Source organism: Lampetra fluviatilis, chromosome 2 (assembly GCF_964198595.1).
Source record: "Lampetra fluviatilis chromosome 2, kcLamFluv1.1, whole genome shotgun sequence".
Taxonomy (NCBI): Eukaryota; Metazoa; Chordata; class Hyperoartia; order Petromyzontiformes; family Petromyzontidae; genus Lampetra; species Lampetra fluviatilis.
Window position 1 is genome coordinate 25992956 of NC_136276.1, and position 21862 is coordinate 26014817.

Here is a 21862-nt window from a genome sequence, read left to right on the forward strand (position 1 = left end):
CTGCGTAGGTGATCCGTTTGAGCGTTCCTCCAGAAAACTGGACGTGGCATCCTTGGGTGTCACCCGCGTCGGCTGCGCTGGTGTCCAGATCGAGTCCAAAGGGTGCCGTGGTGGCGAGATGTTAACTACCTCGCCTGGTATGCGGGAGCTCGTGGGTTCGATCCTGACCCTGACGTATATTTGGAGTTTGCATGTCTCTCTCCTCGTGGTCGTGTGGATTTTTCTCTGGGTCCTCAACATTTAGAATTAACATCACGCGTTTAGAGTATATGGCTGCTATAAATGTCCACACGATGATAAGCCACTTCATTGAGCTATCATTTGTGATAGCCAGGTCTCTTCTGAAAAATAGTTATATAGCTCAGTGGGCCTTACCTTCAGCTTAGTTTTCAGTTTCAGACGACATGCAGCCAAGCCAGGCCAAGTTGACCCCTTTTCCCCACTGGCATATTCGAGCAGAGCCAGCACGTGACCCCCACGGCACAGGTGGTTACTTACCGGCTTATTACCGAGCAGAGCCAGCAGAATCAAACCATGAAACTCGAAACCTTTGCAAGACTCCAAAGAATGGATCCGGACCAAGCAGGATCAGGGGGCGGGGCTAATTACACATTCAAATCGCTGATGACGTCAATGCACGGCTCGGCTTCTGCGGTGCAAAACAAACCGGCGCCTCCCGAGCCGCGCCAGGCTGGCTGGGCCCCAGCGTGGCTCGTTGTGCAGTGGAGAACACGAGGTAGTTGTGTCCCCACGAACCCTGTGGCCCTCATCCAGCTGTCCCACTTCCTGCACTCATCCCTCCCCACTGCACCACTTCCCCACTTCCCCACGGCTCGCGTTGTCGGGATATATTTTTTAAACTATTAATCATTGTTATTTTAACAGGTAAGGTGCCCTGAGTTATGTAGCTCTTTTTTAAAAGCCACCTGGCCACGTAGGATAGCTCAACAACGTCGCTTTATCGCGTGGAATTGTATGTTTCCAAATGTGGACGGAAAAACCGGAGGACCAAGAGAAAAATCCACCCGACCAACGGGGAGAACACGCAAACTCCAAATATACAGGCGTCAGGGTCCGATTCGAACCCACGACCTCCTGTATACTAGGCGAGGGAGATAACATCTTGCCACTGCGGAGCGACACGTTTCCCTTCCACCCCCCAAATTAATTCTAGCTGTGCCATCGACGTCGTGTTAGGAGACATCTGGCACTCTTGCAGGGGGGCAGTGCATGACTCCATGTTGGACACACGCCCACTGAAGGAGATAGTATCACGGAACTGCTCTGAATTCTGAAGGGACCTCCATTGCACACTTGGGTGGACTTTGACCCACCCTGATACCGAAAAAAGTTTGCATTACGCGACGGTCAGACCAACATTTCATTTCGCGCAGACCCAAATTTAATTACGTGCATTTTTTCGCTGCCAATGGCGACTGGATTTCGACCATCAACTCACAAGTTGTTTGAAATCGTGGGCAGCCGCCCAGACTTAAACCCAGGATCTCAACAGTGCCAGCTCAGCGCTCTGACCTCCACCCAGCCACCTGGTCAAGAAGCGATCTAACAAACAAATAAAAACACGTGTTAGACAAAATGTAACAGCTATATGTTCACCATCATCATCAGCAGCAGCCATGGTATATCCATTGCTGGATGAAGTTCTCTGAGATTACCACCATATCTTAAGGTCCTGCAATGCAACAATCCATCTGGCTCAGGGGTCGGCGACCAAAATAACAAGAAGAGCCAATTTTTTCGAACGCGCTAAAAACTCCAAAATTTCAAGAGCCGCAATGCGTGTGGTGAATACGGTGGTCCTTCATTAATAACATCATGAAGCAGTGCTCAAAGTGCCCCATGCGGCTCCGGAGCCGCACGTTGCCAACCCCTGATCTAGCCGATTCCAACACTCCATCTCCATGGCGGCCGCCCTATCCAGCATGTTCCCTCCTTTTGCTGCCACCTCGATCGTTAACGTCCCTGACCACGAGCCGTCATCGAGTTCAAGCAACATGCCCTTCACGGTCCACAGGAAGTCCCTAGCTTGTGTACGTCCTCAACTGCGGCTCGTCGTACGGAGATCCAGTGCAACACCCTCCGTTACAGATGGCAGCAACTCACATGCCACATGCTTTTTAGTTGTAACGCTCACTGTGCCTTATGAACTCAACCCCATGTTAAGACGCACGTGTTACCGGATGGGCAGCAGGTTCATATACCCTCGTTTTAAAAGCTGTTATTATGCTTTGCGGACTTCCCATCCAGCGTTAAATAACATAATGCAATGCTCGGTACATGCTGCCCTCGTTAATACCATACAGATTGTTCATACTTGCTTGTTAAGATTCACACAATGCTTGGGCCGCTTAATTCCACGAATATGTACAGTCTGGGGAATATACACACTTGGCACAAGATTGCAGATGGTATTGCAAAGAGTGTAGCAGCAATATTTGAGCGCATCAAACATTCCTTGGCATGGCCTTAAGTGAGAGCCCGTGAAAGATGAAGATGTAATCTATCATCTGCGAGACAGGCCGGGATAAAATTAATAATCGAGGATTATACCAACAACATGCTCGTGAGCGTATGCGTTCTAAGGACACATTAAAACCTGTACTGTACCGCATTATTGTAGGTTTCTGAGCAGGGCACAGCTGGGGAGGAGGGTAAATTAGATAGAGTTTGCTGTGTTCGTTTAATTTTAAAGGCTAAACCCTTAAATGCTACACCGCACTGCACAATTACCATTTTACACACGCCTATGGGTCGAATTTTAGAATAAGACTTACATTGTACTGCGTGTAAATTGCTTGATTTGATAGATGACAACCATTTATTGTATTATCCAGCAATGGAAATAGATTGCAGTTGTATCTGTACACCGTGTAACTGTATGCTCAGTAGTATCAAAGACAGAGTAAGATCGAGTCTGCGGCCTTTTACAATCATCGTAATAAATGTTGTTTTTTGGGTTTGATCGGGTAAATATAAACGTGTCGTTAAGCCACCGCCACCCGACAGCCAATTAGTAAGGTTTGTCACGAAAACAAAACATGCCAATTAGTTGCTATTTCAGTGTTGGAGGGTAAACCCACCACATTTATAATTTGAGTTGCTACGTTCTGCTGGTAAATACAACCAGCTTCATCGGGCGATTTTGCCTTTATCATGAATAATATTGTCCGTGAAAGCCTACGTTTTAACATCAGTGAACTTCACATCTGACTTGCACCGATGCTTCTGTAATTAGCGCAAAGGAACAGACAGAATCTTGGTTGTTCAAGGATCTGAAGGGAAAACAATGAAATTAGGGTCCCAGTAAAGTAGAAGTCCCATAGTTGATTAAACTTGAGTTTTGTGAACTCGTGAAATGAACTTTGTTTAGTGGCACCTGTCATGCACGCTGTACTGGCTGCAGAAGCGAGAATGAAGCATGAACGGTCCACTCACTTACAATCTAGGCGCGATACCCATCTCTGCTCGCGTAAGATTAATATGGTTATGTGCTTCAACAAATGCCGTTTATTTTTGTCCCAAAAATTCCTTCGAGAAACGTGTACCCGTATATTTCATGGTGTTCAAATGCAGCTGACAATGACAGTTTTATCTTGCGGTATTTGGTGAGGTTGCTTCATTAATATATTTTCACAACACTACTTTTCATATTTAAAACAATATTTCAGCGCCTCAAACATGCCTCGGCTCGGAATCAGGTGAGAAGCAATGGAGATAAAAAAAAATGTAACAATTCTTCTGTGAGTCAAGCCAGGGTGTTAATAAACCAGAGATTGTATATCAGCTTTACATGCTTGTGGAGCATTTGTGTTCTAAGGACATATTGCACCTTATTCAATGATGACATACCATGTTACTGAGCAGTGCTTCGTGGCGGGTAAATGAGAGGATTCCGTTCCGTGTAATTAGTACGGTATCACCACAGCAGGCGTATCTAAAACAGTGAAACTTGGATTATCTGGGGAAGGATTCTACGGATTATTTTTCCGGAGTTACCAGGAAGTGTTCGCCATAGGTGCTACATTTACATTTTTGGGGGGATGATTGTGGATAAGAGACAGTATTTTTGTGTCGATTTGGGTAATTCCTCCAACCCACAACTGTGGTCATCTGCTAACCACAGCTCCCACATCAACGTAGATAAGTTTCACTGAAGACAAAATCAAAAGAATGAGTTGTGTTCTATAGGCGGATCATAAAGGCATCAGCTAAAATGGCAGAATATTAAGAACTTACATCATTATTTTTCACATGGATGTACAAAAGAGTTTATTTTAATACTGCAAGTCACATAGATGTTTAAGAAAGACATTTTATTTTTGAATGCTACATTCTGACAGTGACCTCTGTATTCAAATGTGCTAAATGCTTTTGGCCTCGCTATTTTGTATTAAAAAAACACTCCACCTTATCTTCCACATTCATTGTGGTTATGGAATAAAAAAATTGGTTAAAACAACTTGCACAATTAGACATTTTACTAAAGGTAAAATGAGCTCATCATCCTACAGTGATAGATAAAATTCACATCACTTTGTGAAGTCAAGGGACGGGCTGGAGAACATGGCCGTGTGGTAAAAAATGTCACTCGTTGCGTTCGAGCCTGGTGACCACCTTGGTTAATACTGGCGGGTGTTTTAACCATTAATACGATCCATCTGCTTCACAGACTGGACGTTAAAGATCACGTGACATAAAAAGAGCAGGCCATGTGTGCCGATATCATGGTCTAAATGTGATACATTATTTAATTGGGGGAGAAGAAATAAACACGGAGAAACGTTGCTTCCTATTGGACGACCAATGCATATTTGCAGGCCGATGCTGCGCTCATCCTGTCTGCATAGGCACAGCTGCCACTGGGGGTCCCCTTAGCTAAACTGCAGCAGGGCATTGGAGTAGTTGAGATAAGATCTGGCGCAAGGTGCTTTGAGTTTCCAAGGCATACAAGCCCCTGTAATCCTCGTGTGATGTGAGACTTTGACCGGCTCAGAACCACGAAAGCTGATTGTAAAAAAACATGTTCATTCGAGCTATATTTTTCTAAATAGATAGACATACAATGACACCTTCATATATGTCTCTCCACATGAAAACTACAAGTATTTTATCACAAACACATAGGCCCCACAGCCTTCTGGGAGTGTGCAATTTCGGCAACAGTGTCTCATCAGCAGCAGTCAGGCTTGTATAAATGTTGAACTGCCAGATGTTATGGAAAGCACCACCTCTTTAAGATAAATCCTAATTTGATGCAAAATGATATATAAAATACAACTCTGAATAATAAAGTGTTCCTTTGTGGTGAATCACACTTTTAAAAAATATGCTGTTAAAAATAATGCCTCGAGTTTCCTGGCTGGCTGCTGGCTGGGCTCCTCTCCTCCCCGACAACAATTCTGTTGTGAGTGGCTGATGAGGGCCGTTGCCACCGAAACTAGCTGGGTGACTGGCTAAACGGTGTTTCCCGTGTAACAAATAAACGTTGAGTTCAAACGGTGCAAGACATTTAATATGTAGCGACACCGAAGCGGTGGGAGTATCGAATACAGAAGAATGAGGTTTCGTTTAAAATTGCTCAACATTTTCAATTTGTATTCATGGAATGGAATTCTTTCACCAGCATATTCTTTAAATTCTGGAAAATAAAAAATAAACGAATAATATATATCTTGGCATTTTATTACGTAAAAAATATTTTAGTGCTCCGAATACAGGATCGTGAGAAGAGCATGAACATCGATAGCTGTCTCTTATTTTCTGTTGAAGAGCAACGGGTTCAAACGCTGGCGGAAATCACAAACATGTAAATCAATATTTAGCTGCACTGCCCTCTGCTGCCCATGGCACGCAAATTCGTGAAGGTTGAAATGTTTCTCCTGACGTCTCTTTCCATGTTTGCACTGCCCCCTTTTCAATGCGCGTGTTTAAGATCTAAACTAAAACACGGGGCTTACTTGCACCCGCACCTAACTTTTATCTGGCGCCTTTTGCTCTCACATTTGAATTGTTTTTGATCCGCGTGTGTTTTTGTTTACGACTCTTACACACTCTTTGGTTCTTTCGGTAAAGTCACGTAGGTGAAAATAAATAAGAATAAAAATTAAGAATAAAATAGAAACAACTAACTTAAATCACGACGTTTCGGAAGCAACACAAACTTGGCACGGATTCGCTTTTCGTACGACGCGAAAGAAGCGAAAACTTCACCGCGAACACAAAAGCCGTGACGTCACTGAGCACCGTCAGTGGTGACGTCACGGCGGCGCAGGGCGACGTCACCGGGGTGACCCCGGCAGCAGCAGCAGGAGGAGGCGGAGATGGAGGCGCCGGGGAAGGTGAGAGAGGGGATGAGGCGGAGGGAGCTCGCGTGTTTACTGTTTGGTGGTGGTGGTGATGGTGGTGATGATGGTGGTGAAGTTGGTGGGGATGGTAGTGATGGTGGTGGTGATAATGGTGGTGGTGATGATGGTGGTGATGATGGTGATGGTGGTGATGTTGGTGATGTTTGGTGGTGGTGATGTTGGTGGTGATGGTGGTGATGATGGTGGTAATGATGGTGGGGATGGTGGTGATGGTGGTGATGGTGATAATGGTGATAATGGTGATGTTGGTGGTGGTGATGGTGGTGATGTTGGTGGTGGTGATGGTGGTGGTGATAGTGATGTTGGTGATGATGGTAATGTTGGTGATGGTGGTTCGCGCGCCGCGCTACGAACCAGGCGAATCGAGTTCGAGTCGAGCTCGCTCTGCCGTGACCATTATCATCTGAACCTCTGACGTCGACTCATCCTCACACGAGCACTGTACCCCCGGTGTGCGGTGTAAACAGTGTCGTAAACAGTCGCCACTGGGGAGACAAAGGCGGCCGGGCGTGATGCTGGCCACCTCCTTTTGAGCGCCGTGCCGGCCTTCGTAGGTTGCGACTCTCCCCCACGGTTCTCTTAAGAGCCCCCCACAGTTCTCTCAATGGGCGACACGGGGGCAGGGATCGTTGTCTTTGATGGTTTATGGCTGGAGTTGTAAAGGGAATGGGTTACGACCAGGGCCGCCCTATCACCGCAACTGTACACACGGTGGTGTAGCGCCACAAAACAACGTTAGTGTGAGTACTCTGTACACACACAACTCACAGACACTCATTACCTGTGAACCCCTTATCAGTGCCCTACCTTATTGCAGACCAATTCAGACCTTATTCGTCACCCCGTGCCCTTTGTAGATCTCAACGTTCATCCTACAGTCCCATCGCAAGGGAGAAACACAAACAAATAGACACAATTGTTGTTGCCTCTATTGAAATGCCGTATGGACTTTATAAAACTTTTTCTCTGTACAATAATTCGGGGGGGGGGGGGGGGGTTAACCCGTGTGGGTTAACAGGTATTAACAGTACACCGTGTGAAGTATTTGTGTTACCGTCAAACACAAATCATGATGTACATACACACCACAGTTCATTATAACCACACACAACCGTTAAACAATAGCAAATGGTAATTGTTTTTTTTACCCTTCTATCTGGCAACAAAACTGACCTATCTGGGAACAAAACTGACACCTTTTTTACAAGGAGTCATGTTTACATAGACCACAATACCTGCAGTCATAATGCAAACAAAAAACATAACTCTGATAATGTGCACTGTCCTTGAAGTTGATTGGTCCACACCCGAGACAGCTTTCCTTAGAGCCTAGTCTCACATGGGTTGGACCAACCCATGACTCCTTGTAAAAAAGGTGTCAGTTTTGTTGCCAGCTAGAAGGATAAAAAACAATTATCATATTTTTACTGGCAAATGAGGTTCCAATGGTGAACAGCAAATGGGTTATTATGACGCTAAATTATACATTACCTATAGATTATTATAACCACTGCTTTGTGCAACACTTATAACCTGTACGAAACACGAGCAACTTCACTAACAGACTAATCATCCACACTAACAATGTATGGACAGTATGTTGAACTTCTTTCACACCGTATGTAGCCAACCGTGCTAATCGGAGGTGCGACATCTACATGACCCATCACACTAACACCATCTAAACTAACACCCACCATCCATACGAACACCGTCTCAGCCTTCTATCCTCTTGCGCGTTCTCTTCCCCTTTGGCTGATATTCCATGGGCAGTCTTGATCATCATCCCCTCCTCGTCATGATACTACCTGCCCAAGCTCACTTAAAATAAAGGATTATCCCATGCAAGTGTTCCCTCCGAGTCTCAACGCAAATTTCCAGGAAAGCATCCCACTTTTTCCACGGCATAACATTCGGATTAAACTTTTTGTAAATGACCTTGTGACTGATCAATGTCTCCTGACCCACATCCTTATGGTTCTTTGCATGATCAAGTTTACTTTCCCAAAAAGCATTTCAACGCGCTCGCTCGCAATTCATAATCGATTGAAACGAAACACAAGAGTGGAACACGATACCATCCAATAATGAGATACACTAACAAGGACAGCCACTTTGGAGATACTCCAGCCAAAGTTAATTGTAGAAGATGTAGATTTGAAGCTTTCGTGACTGCAGGAATCCATACTCTTTGGTTCTTTCGGTAAAGTCACGTAGGTATAAAATATAGTTTAGATGGTGTTAGTGTGATGGGTAATGTAGATGTCGCACCTCCGATTACCGCGGTTGACTACGTACGGTGTGAATGAAGTTCAACATACTGTACATACATTGTTAAAATATACCTACGTGACTTTACCGAAAGAACCAGAGAGTATAGGTAGAAGATGTTTCAGAAAAAATATTATGCAGAAAGGCCAACATGAATTTGAAGAAATATTAACCATGTCAGATTGGCTTATAGTTGTTATATAATTAGTCAATAGAACTTTCAAAAGGCTGCAACAGTGTTTTTTTAGCACACTGCGCTGTGAAAACCCAGTGAACAGAGTTGAGTTCTTGGCCACAGCTAACATCATTGGTGAATGATATTCAAACCATTCCTTGGCTTCCCCCTATGTTGACTCGACCGTAATACCCAGTGTGTAAAAATAAAAATCAGCACTAGGAAGAAGACAAAGATGACCGTGCCTGGTTCTGGCTACAACACTTCTTCGTTCATTCTGTGTAGTCCCTGAATAGGTGCTCGCTATTAGCACTTGCCTTTTTGTTTATTATTGAATGTGGGGAGCTGGTGAAGTTGTTGGTGCCCTGCACTGCATCATGGATGGATCAAGGTTACGTTCTTGCCAGGAATAACATCAGCGTCGTGTGTCATCTGTCTTGGCGCCCTCAGAGTCTCACTGAGCCATAAGGGAAACTTAGCCTGGTGCTGTATGTAAGCAGCAGTAGCACTTGGAGGGATACATGTCAGAAGGCGTGATGTTGGCCACATCACATCACTCCATCGCGTGCAGTGCCTGCTTGAAGGACTCAATTAGTTACATCAGTGTCCCCCCAAGACAGAGCATTCATGAATGTCATAGAAATTATCGTCCATGGGCAATATTGCCAATAACGAAGATAACTGCTGTAACTAGAATGACTAAACTAAAGTAATTTTAATCTTGATTTGAAGCTTTCGTGACTGCAGGAATCCATACTCTTTGGTTCTTAATTTTACCAGGTAGTGGCCACTGAGCTTTTTTTCAGAAGCGACCTGGCCACAAATGATAGCTTAACAAAATGGCTTATTGTGTTTAAATTTATAGCATCCAAATACTTGAAACGCGTGATTTTGATTGTAAATGTGGAGGGAAAAACCGGAGGATCCCGATTAGAAATCCATGCAACCACGGAGAGAACAAGCAACTATACAAGTGTGGTGAGTGTAAGTAGCGCAGGAGACGTCGATGGAGGCAACACGTATTTATTAACAAGAGCTACGATACAGCGCGTAGCGAACCCTCACACTTGAAGGGGTAACGGCCCCTTCACCCGATTCTACTAGAGGATGTGTTCCTCAGCTAACGTTCCTCGTTAGCTCCTACTACACCCCTCTATCTCAGACCATCCTACAGGAGGCTAACTGACCTGGCCCAGCTTCAGCTCAGCTGAGTCCGACCCTCAGCCACTCGAGTCTGGCCCTCACAGGGACCCAGACCTCGCTCTCTGAGGTCGCCCCTGGCTTGCCCTGCTCGGCTCTTATAAGAACTGCGAGACAGGGTAGTCCCAGGGCTAGGCTAGTCGGTCTTCAATCTTCACTGGCTCTTCCTTCTGGCTCCAACGACTGCCTCGAGCTCTCTCTCTCACTGCCTTATATACCCAACCCCCCCCCGAGGGGCGGGGCTGTGTGGGATCCCAGCCACAGCTTTCACACAGCCCCCCAGGGTAGTGACCGTTTGCGGACGTTGATGTAGACACCCCCAACGTAACAGCTCGCCACACCCCGTTACATAATACCTCTACACAGGCGTCAGTCAGGATCAAACTCATGACCAGGCGAGGTAGTTAACATATCGCCACCGCAGTGCAGTGGTATTCACATGATATACAGCATAATAATATGCTGTGTGTAATATTACAGTAACACTAATAAAACATGTAATTTTAATTCCACTTACTCGCAGTTTTTGCCTATCCACTTCAATCAGATGAAGAGTGTTACCAATAAGGAATACGAAACCCGTGCCTTTGCTTGCGAGGATGCGAGTGTATCACTCTAATTATTCGATGGGGTTGCGCGAGATCGATACTGCTGGGACATCGCACATAGGAATACGAACTTCGAGCCTGGGTGGCTGTACGAATCCGCACATCAGCGTCAAGGAGAGGTGGAGGCCAGGCCAGTCTACCCCACCGCCCTCCCTCCATCCCCTGTGCTTGGGCACACGACAACCCTCGCGTCTTAATGCATCTTTAATCTGCGGCAGGTGCAGTCAACGGAGCAATCAAGGGTCTGTCATCACTGCCTGCCGCAGTGGCATGGAGCCGTTTGACCAGCTTGCGTGATTCGCGGGAGAGATTAGCTTCCGTTAATAAGTATATTTAAAGTAAATTGCATGCAGTTTTACCAGCTTAATTTTGTTTTGTTACCAAAAAAGTCTTGAGTATTAAAAGTCATGGGTTCGAGCACATATCTGTGCCATCTAAAGTATAAAATCTTTAGTCGTACTGTATTGACTTTTTTTTAGAGAGCCATGAGCCGTATCTCATTTAACAAGGTTATAATGCAGTGCTCAGGGCCATTGAAAGAGAAATACCTTCAAAGTTTAACCACTGCAATTGCTACTACCGATGAAAATATCTCTTTAGGGCCCGTGGACTAAGGTATGAGGAAATGCACTTCACTGCTGGCCATAACAGTCACTGCATAATGTAGCCATGCAGATGTTTCAATGTTATTGCACTCAAACTGTGTTCCACAAATTGAAAATATATAGACAACTAGCGGAAGTACCCGGCTTTGCCCGGGTGAAAAATATATTTCTTAAAAACCTTACATATATATACACAGATACTAAGGTATTGTCAAAGCCCGGTGGGCTGTTTGTACATTTCTCCACCAACAAATATATAAGAGGCTTTCACAAGTCCAAAAAGTTGTAGAAAGTGTGGGGTAAATAGTTGATGTTAAAAGGTTTCCGAAAATTGCGGTCTCCCCCCCCCCTCAAAAAATATCTTTACCCCTCGTAGGTATATATACTAACAACACCTTACATACAACAGAGGAAGTGGTATCTATTGACTCTGTAGTAGTATCTACCAGAGGTGTGGACTCGAGTCATGTGACTTGGACTCGAGTCAGACTCGAGTCATGAATTTGATGACTTGCGACTCGACTTGGACTTGCATAACAATGACTTTGTCCCACCTATGAGATGTGGACTCGAGTCATGTGACTTGGACTCGAGTCAGACTCGAGTCATGAATTTGATGACTTGCGACTCGACTTGGACTTGCATAACAATGACTTTGTCCCACCTCTGGTATCTACTGACTGTACCGTAGTATCTACTGAGCCAGTAGTAGCTACTGACTGTGTAGTAGTATTTAGTGACTGTAATAACTACTGACCATAGTAGTATTTACTGGGCCTACAGTAGTATCTACCGACTATATACTCGTAACGACTAACTGTATAGTATCTGATGACTCTATAGTTGTATCCACTGACTATAGTAGTAACTACAAAATCTATAGCAGTATCTACTCACTCTATAATAGTATCTACTGACTCTAGTAGCTACTCACCGTGGTAGTATGTACTGACTGTATAGTAGTATATACTGACTGTAGCAGTATTGACTGACTGTAGCGGTATATACTGACTGTTTTAGTATTTACTATAGCGGTATCTACCAACTCGATAGCAGTATCTACTATCGCTACAGCAGTGTATACCGACTGAGGTCGTACCTGCTATCACTACAGCAGTGCATACTGCTGTGTTGGTACCTGTTATGATGACAGCAGTGCATATTGTGGTGGAACCTGCTATGATTACAGCAGTGCATACTGCTGTGGTGGTATCTGCTATGATGAGAGGAGTACATATTGTGGTGGTGGTACCTGGTATGATAACAGCAGTGCATATTGACTGTACCCATCATTCACCCTCACCATTCACCACTCACAACTCACCCTTACCACTCATCATTCACCATTCACCCTCACAACTCACCACTCACCAACCTCCCTCACCAATCTCCCTCACCACTCACCCTCACCACTCACCCTCACCACTCACCCTCACCACTCACTCTCACCACTAACCCTCACCACTAACCCTCACCACTCTCACTCACCACTCTCCCTCACCACTCACCACTCACTCTCACCATTCACCCTCACCATTCAGCCTCACCACTCACCCTCACCACTCACCCTCACCACTCACCGTCACAACCACCACTCACCCTCACCACTCAACTTCACCCTCACTACTCACCATTCATCCTCACCAATCACCACTGACCAATCACCACTCTCCACTAACCCTCACCACTCAACCTCACCACTCACCCTCAAAACTAACCACTCTCTCACCACTCACCCTCACCACTCAGCACTCACCCTCACCACTCACCCTCACCACTCACCCTCACCACTCACCCTCACCACTCACCCCTCACCGCTCACCACTCGCCCATCACCACTCACAACCGCCACTCACCCTCACCACTCATCCTCACCACTCACCCTCACAACAACCACTCACCCTCACCACTCACCCTGACCACTCACCACTCATCCTCACCAATCACACCCTCACCAATCACCACTCACCCGCACTGCTCACCCTCACCACTCACGCTCACCCTCACCACTCACCCCTCACTAATCACCACTCATAACCGCCACTCACCCTCACCACTCACCCTCAACACTCACCCTCACCACTCACCGTCACCACTCACCCTCACTACTCACCACTCGTTCTCACCAATCACACCCTCAACAATCACCACTCACCCTCACAACTCACCCTCACCACTCACTCTCACCACTCACCCTCACAACAACCACTCACCCTCACCGCTCAGCACTCACCCTCACTACTCACCCTCACCACTCACCACTAATCCTCACCAATCACACCCTCACCACTCATCCTCACCACTTGCCACTCACCCTCACCCTCACCATTCACCCTCACCACTCTCCCTCACCACTCTCCCTCACCACTCTCCCTCACCACTCACCAGTCACGCTCACCACTCACCCTCACTACTCACCACTCACCCTCAACACTCACCCTCACCTCTCACCACTCACCCTCACCACTCACCCTCACCACTCACCCTGACCACTCACCACTCATCCTCACCAATCACACCCTCAACAATCACCACTCACCCTCACCACTCACGCTCAACACTCACCCTCACCACTAACCCTCACCCTCACCACTCACTATTCACCTCTCACAACCGTCACTCACCCTCACCACTCACTCTTACCACTCACCCTCATCACTCACCCTCACCACTCACCCTCACAACAAACACTCACCCTCACTACTCATCCTCACCAATCGCACCCTCACCAATCACCACTCACCCTCACTGCTCACCCTCACCGCTCACCACTCAACCTCACCTTCACCACTCACGCTCACCCTCACCACTCACCTCTCACTAATCACCACTCACAACTGCCACTCACCCTCCCCACTCACCCTCACCACTCACCCTCACCAATCACCACTCACCCTCACCACTCACCCTCACCATTCACCCTCACCACTCACCCTCACCACTTTCCCTCACCACTCCCTCACCACTCACCAGTCACGCTCACCACTCACCCTCACTACTCACCACTCACCCTCAACACTCACCCTCACCGCTCACCACTCACCCTCAACACTCACCCTCACCGCTCACCACTCACCCTGACCACTCACCACTCATCCTCACCAATCACACCCTCACCAATCACCACTCACCCTCACTGCTCACCACTCAACCTCACCACTCACGCTCACCCTCACCACTCACCCCTCACTAATCACCACTAACAACCGCCACTCACCCTCCCCACTCACCCTCACCACTCACCCTCACCAATCACCACTCACCCTCACTACTCACCCTCACCACTCTCCCTCACCACTCTCCCTCACCACTCTCCCTCACCACTCTCCCTCACCAGTCACGCTCACCACTCACCACTCACGCTCACCACTCACCCTCACCACTCACCCTGACCACTCACCACTCATCCTCACCAATCACACCCTCACCAATCACCACTCACCCTCACTGCTCACCCTCACTGCTCACCCTCACTGCTCACCCTCACCACTCACCCTAACCACTCATGCTCACCCTCACCACTCACCCCTCACTAATCACCACTCACAACCACCACTCACCCTCACCACTCACCCTCACCACTCACACTCACTACTCACCACTCATCCTCACCAATCACACCCTCAACAATCACCACTCACCCTCACCACTCACGCTCAACACCCACCCTCACCACTCATGCTCACCACTAACCCTCCCCACTCACCCCTCACTAATCACCACTAACAACCGCCACTCACCCTCCCCACTCACCCTCACCCTCACCACTCAACCTCACCCTCACCACTCACCCACACCACCACCACTCTCCCACACCACCACCACTCTCCCACACCACCACCACTCTCTCCCACACCACCACCACTCTCTCCCACACCACCACCACTCTCTCCCACACCACCACCACTCTCTCCCACACCACCACCACTCTCTCCCACACCACCACCACTCTCTCCCACACCACCACCACTCTCCCACACCACCACCACTCTCTCCCACGCCACCACCACTCTCTCCCACGCCACCACCACTCTCCCACGCCACCACCACTCTCTCCCACGCCACTACCACTCTCTCCCACGCCACCACCACTCTCTCCCACACCACCACCACTCTCTCCCACACCACCACCACTCTCTCTCACACCACCACCACTCTCTCCCACACCACCACCACTCTCTCCCACCCACCACCACTCTCTCCCACACCACCACCACTCTCTCCCACACCACCACCACTCTCTCCCACACCACCACCACTCTCTCCCACACCACCACCACTCTCTCCCACACCACCACCACTCTCTCCCACACCACCACCACTCTCTCCCACACCACCACCACTCTCTCCCACACCACCACCACTCTCTCCCACACCACCACCACTCTCTCCCACACCACCACCACTCTCTCCCACACCACCACCACTCTCTCCCACACCACCACCACTCTCTCCCACACCACCACCACTCTCTCCCACACCACCACCACTCTCTCCCACACCACCACCACTCTCTCCCACACCACCACCACTCTCTCCCACACCACCACCACTCTCTCCCACACCACCACCACTCTCTCCCACACCACCACCACTCTCTCCCACACCACCACCACTCTCTCCCACACCACCACCACTCTCTCCCACACCACCACCACTCTCTCCCACACCACCACCACTCTCTCCCACACCACCACCACTCTCTCCCACACCACCACCACTCTCTCCCACACCACCACCACTCTCTCCCACACCACCACCACTCTCTCCCACACCACCACCACTCTCTCCCACACCACCACCACTCTCTCCCACACCACCACCACTCTCTCCCACACCACCACCACTCTCTCCCACACCACCACCACTCTCTCCCACACCACCACCACTCTCTCCCACACCACCACCACTCTCTCCCACACCACCACCACTCTCTCCCACACCACCACCACTCTCTCCCACACCACCACCACTCTCTCCCACACCACCACCACTCTCTCCCACACCACCACCACTCTCTCCCACACCACCACCACTCTCTCCCACACCACCACCACTCTCCCCTACACCACCACCACTCTCCCCCACACCACTCTCCCCCTCACCACTCTCCCCCTCACCACATGTTAAGGGCGATCCTAAAGGAATCTACAACCTTCGATGATTCCTTTGCGCGATTCAAAGAATCGATTCCTGGCGCATAGGAGGTTTCCATTTTTAATTACAGAGTTTTATTTTCATTCTTATGTTATGTTTTAAAGTTTTCAGGAGTTTTAATTATATTTTAGTCCCGGTCAACGCCGGATATTTCCCATTCGTAGCAGTTTATATCAACTCGATAACCAACTAATATTAAACGGAAATAAGGCGATTCTAAATGAATCTACAACCTTCGATTCCTTTTCGCGAACCAGAGAATCGATTCTTGGCGCGGTCAGGTTTAGAGTTTTAATTACACAGTTGTATTTTCATTGGGATGTTATGTTTTAAAGTTTTCAGAAGATTTTAAATGTATTTTTCCCCCGGGCAACGCTGGGTATATCGAGTTTATACCACAAAGTCGACGCCTGACAGACTTGCGTGTCGAGGCCTAGTACCGTGCAGAGCCTCCGGCCTCGCCTAGATTGCCCACCCGGCTGAGGCTGGGTACTGGGTCCGTTAACCCCCCCCCCCCCCCCGCGCTACAATAATACTGTCTAATCGCTATAATTGTATTATCTACCGACCCTATAATAGTAACTGCACACATTGGGGTGGGGGGGGAGTGAAGAGGACGTGAAACTTTGATGAATTTACCTCAGAGTCGCGTGTTAATGCGTGTACATATTTTTAATGGTAATTCAAAATGGCGTCCACCCCGCAGCGAACGCGTTGCTATCCGTTGCCAGGGGCAACCGCCGTGGTCCGCGCCGGCCGGCAAGAGTAAATAAATAAATAAAGCGTTAAATAACTAATTAAAGATCAATCGCACTAAATCGATAATCGGTCCGATTTAAAGTTTAGAGACGAAACATCGGAAATGCCTAAGTTTACCGCGGGGCCGGGGGCGTGCCCACCTGCAAAATTTAATCTCGCCGAACGCCACGGTCCGAGAGCTAAATCCCCCGGTAGGGAGCGTACGCAGACGGACGGACGGACAGACAAAAAATGAATTATATAGGTTAGATGAGATGAAGAGTAGTTATGGATTCATGCTTTTTCTAGTTCCCATTTTTTTCCTAGGCCCCATTTGGAATTTATTTTCAAATTTAAATTGAGTTTATGCATGGAATAAAAAGCATAATTCCAAATATAAAACTTTGAAATTCAAATTAAAGTTCCATTGGTTAAAAAAAACTCCATACAAGTATATTTGGAAAAAAAATGTGTACAAATTTAAACCACGACGTTTCGATCGCAACACAAGCGGTCGTCCGCTTGTCATGTCACCATAAAAAAGTCATGTCACCATAAAAATTACACGAGGACACCACAGGTCAATCCACAACCATTTGTTTTGGACAATCCAAAATGTAGTATTTAGTCCTTATTTTCAGATATTCGCAGTTAATCATACAATTGGGAACACCCTGAGTTTAACATTCAGCTTTTTATCAATAGACACATTTTTTTTGCGACATTGCACAATATTTTATATTGTGATTCGTTCGAAAATGAATTATTTTTCTTTTTAAAAATCAACAAGGAATTTAACAGCTGGGATCCGAACCTACGACCCAATCTCAATGGGAAGTATTTACCCCATTACACCATCGTAACACTGGCCAGCTTGAGTTATTTTAACCACATCTGTTAATAATTTGGGCTAAAGAGTGCTTTGTATTTTTGTCAATTTGCCTGTATAACCATGTTAATACTTTGGCTTGCATGTCTTCGCTGTAGCCAGAGTTGCAGGGCAAGGCGTGTGGGCCAGCGCGGAGCCTGGTGCGCATGATCGGCACGCACCTACCTCTCAAGCCCTGCACCCGAGCCTTCATACAGGTACCCCCACTGCTATTGTATTTACGTATGTACGTTGAATTCCTTTCGCACTGTGCTCTAACCGCACCTCTAATTAGCACGGTTGGCCACCTACAGTGCGAAAGAATTTCAAGATACACACTTGTATCACATCAACGCTGCGCCATCATTGGCCTCACCCGAGCCCAACTTGAATCCCACGCACTCTTGCTGGGTGGCATGAGCAGCGGCAAAATTCTGCACGCAAAGAATCCTCCATTGGGCGGCACAGGGATCACTAAATGGAGACATTTCTAGATTTGAAAATGGCCTTTATTCTGCCAAAAAGTGGTGGAGCGATAGCCAACATAGTTGCATAGACTGGGCCTTTGTACTTTGTGCAAGTCTTCTGCAGACCTTTGCCGGTTATCATTAGATCATTATGGTTATGTAATATGGTGCGTTTTTTTTCTTCAGATTTTCAAAAGTTAAAGTTCTACCACATTTAAATCTTGGCAGTCTTAGTTTTAACGTTTTGAAATGTCTTATTTTGATACAAGCTTATACAACATAATATACATTGTATTTATCAACACTTGTTATTGGCCAAGTCATTTTCTATTTTAGGGTCATCAATAACAGACAAATGGTTTCCTTTGAGCAACATTTGGATCAGATTCTCGTTGCAAGGTAATGTTGACAACTCCCTACAAACTTCAAACCTGTAAATGAGAAAACGAATCTGCAACAGAAACAAACAAAATTGGGGTGGAAACAAATATATTTCACAATGAAAGGTGTGCATTAAATGCACAAAAAGCCAAATGTCCATCCAGCACTTTTGAGCCGATGGTCTGCATAAGTAGGAGAGGTTTTGTAATTGCAATGCACACGTGTGTGTGGCTAAATATATCCCTACAAAGTACAAAATGTTCGCTGGAGAAAGGTTTCCAAGTAATAGATAATACCGATGTTGTATTTCCATATTTTACCTGTATAAAATAATTTATTAAGGTGTACAAAAATTTAGCCCCGAGCTGAATTCCTCTAAATGTGCATTAATCTAGATGTTTGTTTACATTTACCACTGCTTGACGACACAAGACTGGTTTATCTTGGCTGGTCATTAAAATTTCACATTCATGTTTCCTTGCTTTTGGCTTTCGTGCAGCAATGTCGTATGAACACATTGAAACACCCATTTACATATTAGAAATTGTATGATTAATCTCGATCTAGATGTGCTCGGTTGTGACCGATGGATTCTACGTGGTGGTTGCATTCACCACTGAATCATTTGCACAGAATGAGCTGTTGCATTTTTGCAACTGTCTGCCAGGTAGTGTGGGCAATTACTAAAGTGCACCATGTGCTATAAATTGTACATCTAAATAACTTGTATGCAGTCGAGATAAAAACGTCTGTCGGCAGCAACTTCGATGAAAGCACATTCTGTCCTGTTGACTATGAGTTGAAGGTATCATTCTGCCAAGTTATATGGTCAGAGCCCATGTTCGCTCCGTATATATTTAACAAAATCATGGGTGTGCTACAAAATACAACACCAGGGAATAAACCTCGCCCACAGATGGTGGCCAACCAATCAGGTCCCGGATCCCTCTGACGTACATGCTTGTACACGTGTATGGCAGAGTTGGTCTGTTTATCATGTAGGCTTTCGTAACCAATATCCATAAGAGGTTTTTTGGGTTAGATCGCGTAAATATATAAATGTATCGTTTAAACCCGCCACCACCCGACACAGCCAACTAGTAAGGGTTGTCGCGTAAACAACATGCTAATTCGTCACTAGTACAGTACACCGGTGTGTTGGAGAGCCAAGCCACAACATTTACAATCTGAGTACGACGTTTCGCCAGTAATTACAACTAGCTTCAAGCTGCAGCCAGATTTGTCTGTTTCGTTCATTATATAGAGGCGTAGATGTGGTGATCACACTTCTGCGCTCTTGCGCCACGTGGGGGGGGGATTACTGAGGTCTGTCCGCCTGTCTTCAGAACATTGCTTGGGCTGGCACTTTCCTACCTCCAAAAAAAACACAACTTGGGTTGTGTTTTGTTGAGAGATCACTTATTCACCTCCACCGTGTGAAATCCCTTGCATTATCCGGCCAGCTCCCTCCCCTTGTGTCGAAGCCTATACCAGGGGTTGGCAACCTGCAGCTCCTGTGCCACGTGCGGCTCTTGAAATTTTAAAATAATCGCCGCTCTTGTTTTTTTGGTTGGCGACCCCTGGCCTAGACTCATACTTGTCAACCCCTTATCAGTGTCTAACTTATTACAGACCAGTTCAGATTTTTTTGGTCACCCCGTGCCCTTATAAATCTCACCGCGCATCCTACAAAGTCCCATCACAAGGGAGAAACACAAACCAACAGCCAATTTTTTTTTGCTCGTATTGAAACGGCTGTTCGCTGTATGGACTGTATACAGTGATGAAAAAACGTATTTGATCCCCTGCTGATTTTGTACGTTTGCCCACTGACAAAGAAATGATCAGTCTATAATTTTAATGGTAGGTTTCTTTGAACAGTGAGAGACAGAATAACAACAAAAAATCCAGAAAAACGCATGTCAAAAATGTTATAAATTGATTTGCATTTTAATGAGGGAAATAAGTATTTGACCCCTCTGCAAAACATGACTTAGTACTTGGTGGCAAAACCATTGTTGGCAATCACAGAGGTCAGACGTTTCTTTTAGTTGGCCACTAGGTTTGCACACATCTCAGGAGGGATTTTGTCCACTCCTTTGCAGATCTTCTCCAAGTCATTAAGGTTTCGAGGCTGACGTTTGGCAACTCGAACCTTCAGCTCCCTCCACAGATTTTCTATGGGATTAAGGTCTGGAGACTGGCTAGGCTACTCCAGGACCTTAATGTGCTTCTTCTTGAGCCACTCCTTTTTTGCCTTGGCCGTGTTGTTTGGGTCATTGTCTTGCTGGAATACCCATCCACGACTCATTTTCAATGCCCTGGCTGAGGGAAGGAGGTTCTCACCCAAGATTTGACGGTACATGGCCCCGTCCATCGTCCCTTTGATGCGGTGAAGTTGTCCTGTCCCCTTAGCAGAAAAACACTCCCAAAGCATAATGTTTCCACCTCCATGTTTGACGGTGGGGATGGTGTTCTTAGGGTCGTAGGCAGCATTCCTCCTCCTCCAAACACGGCGAGTTGAGTTGATGCCAAAGAGCTCCATTTTGGTCTCATCTGACCACAACACTTTCACCCAGTTGTCCTCTAAATCATTCAGATGTTCATTGGCAAACTTCAGACGGGCATGTATATGTGCTTTCTTGAGCAGGGGGACCTTGCGGGCGCTGCAGGATTTCAGTCCTTCACGGCGTAGTGTGTTACCAACTGTTTTGTTGGTGACTATGGTCCCAGCTGCCTTGAGATCATTGACAAGATCCTCCCGTGTAGCTCTGGGCTGATTCCTCACCGTTCTCATGATCATTGCAACTCTACGAGGTGAGATCTTGCATGGAGCCTCAGGCCAAGGGAGATTGAAAGTTATTTTGTGTTTCTTCCATTTGCGAATAATCGCACCAACTGTTGTCACCTTCTCACCAAGCTGCTTGACGATGGTCTTGTAGCCCATCCCAGCCTTGTGTAGGTCTACAATCTTGTCCCTGACATCCTTGGAGAGATCTTTGGTCT

General features: G+C 46.8%; 2 protein-coding genes across 3 annotated transcripts in view; both read left to right on the forward strand.

The window, feature by feature from the left end:
* Positions 1 to 21862, forward strand: part of LOC144944630 (collectin-10-like) — a 484828-nt gene that overhangs the window by 236546 nt on the left and 226420 nt on the right. The gene's annotated exons all lie outside the window — the stretch shown is intronic.
* The window catches only part of MTFR1L (mitochondrial fission regulator 1 like), a 28577-nt gene continuing 12992 nt past the window's right edge, over positions 6278 to 21862 (forward strand). For both annotated transcript variants that reach the window (XM_078872923.1, XM_078872931.1), the window contains exons 1-2: positions 6278 to 6359; positions 18128 to 18226. In XM_078872923.1, coding sequence (XP_078729049.1) covers positions 6342 to 6359; positions 18128 to 18226 — 117 coding nt within the window. In that variant the 5' untranslated portion in view covers positions 6278 to 6341. The remainder of the gene's footprint in view (positions 6360 to 18127; positions 18227 to 21862) is intronic.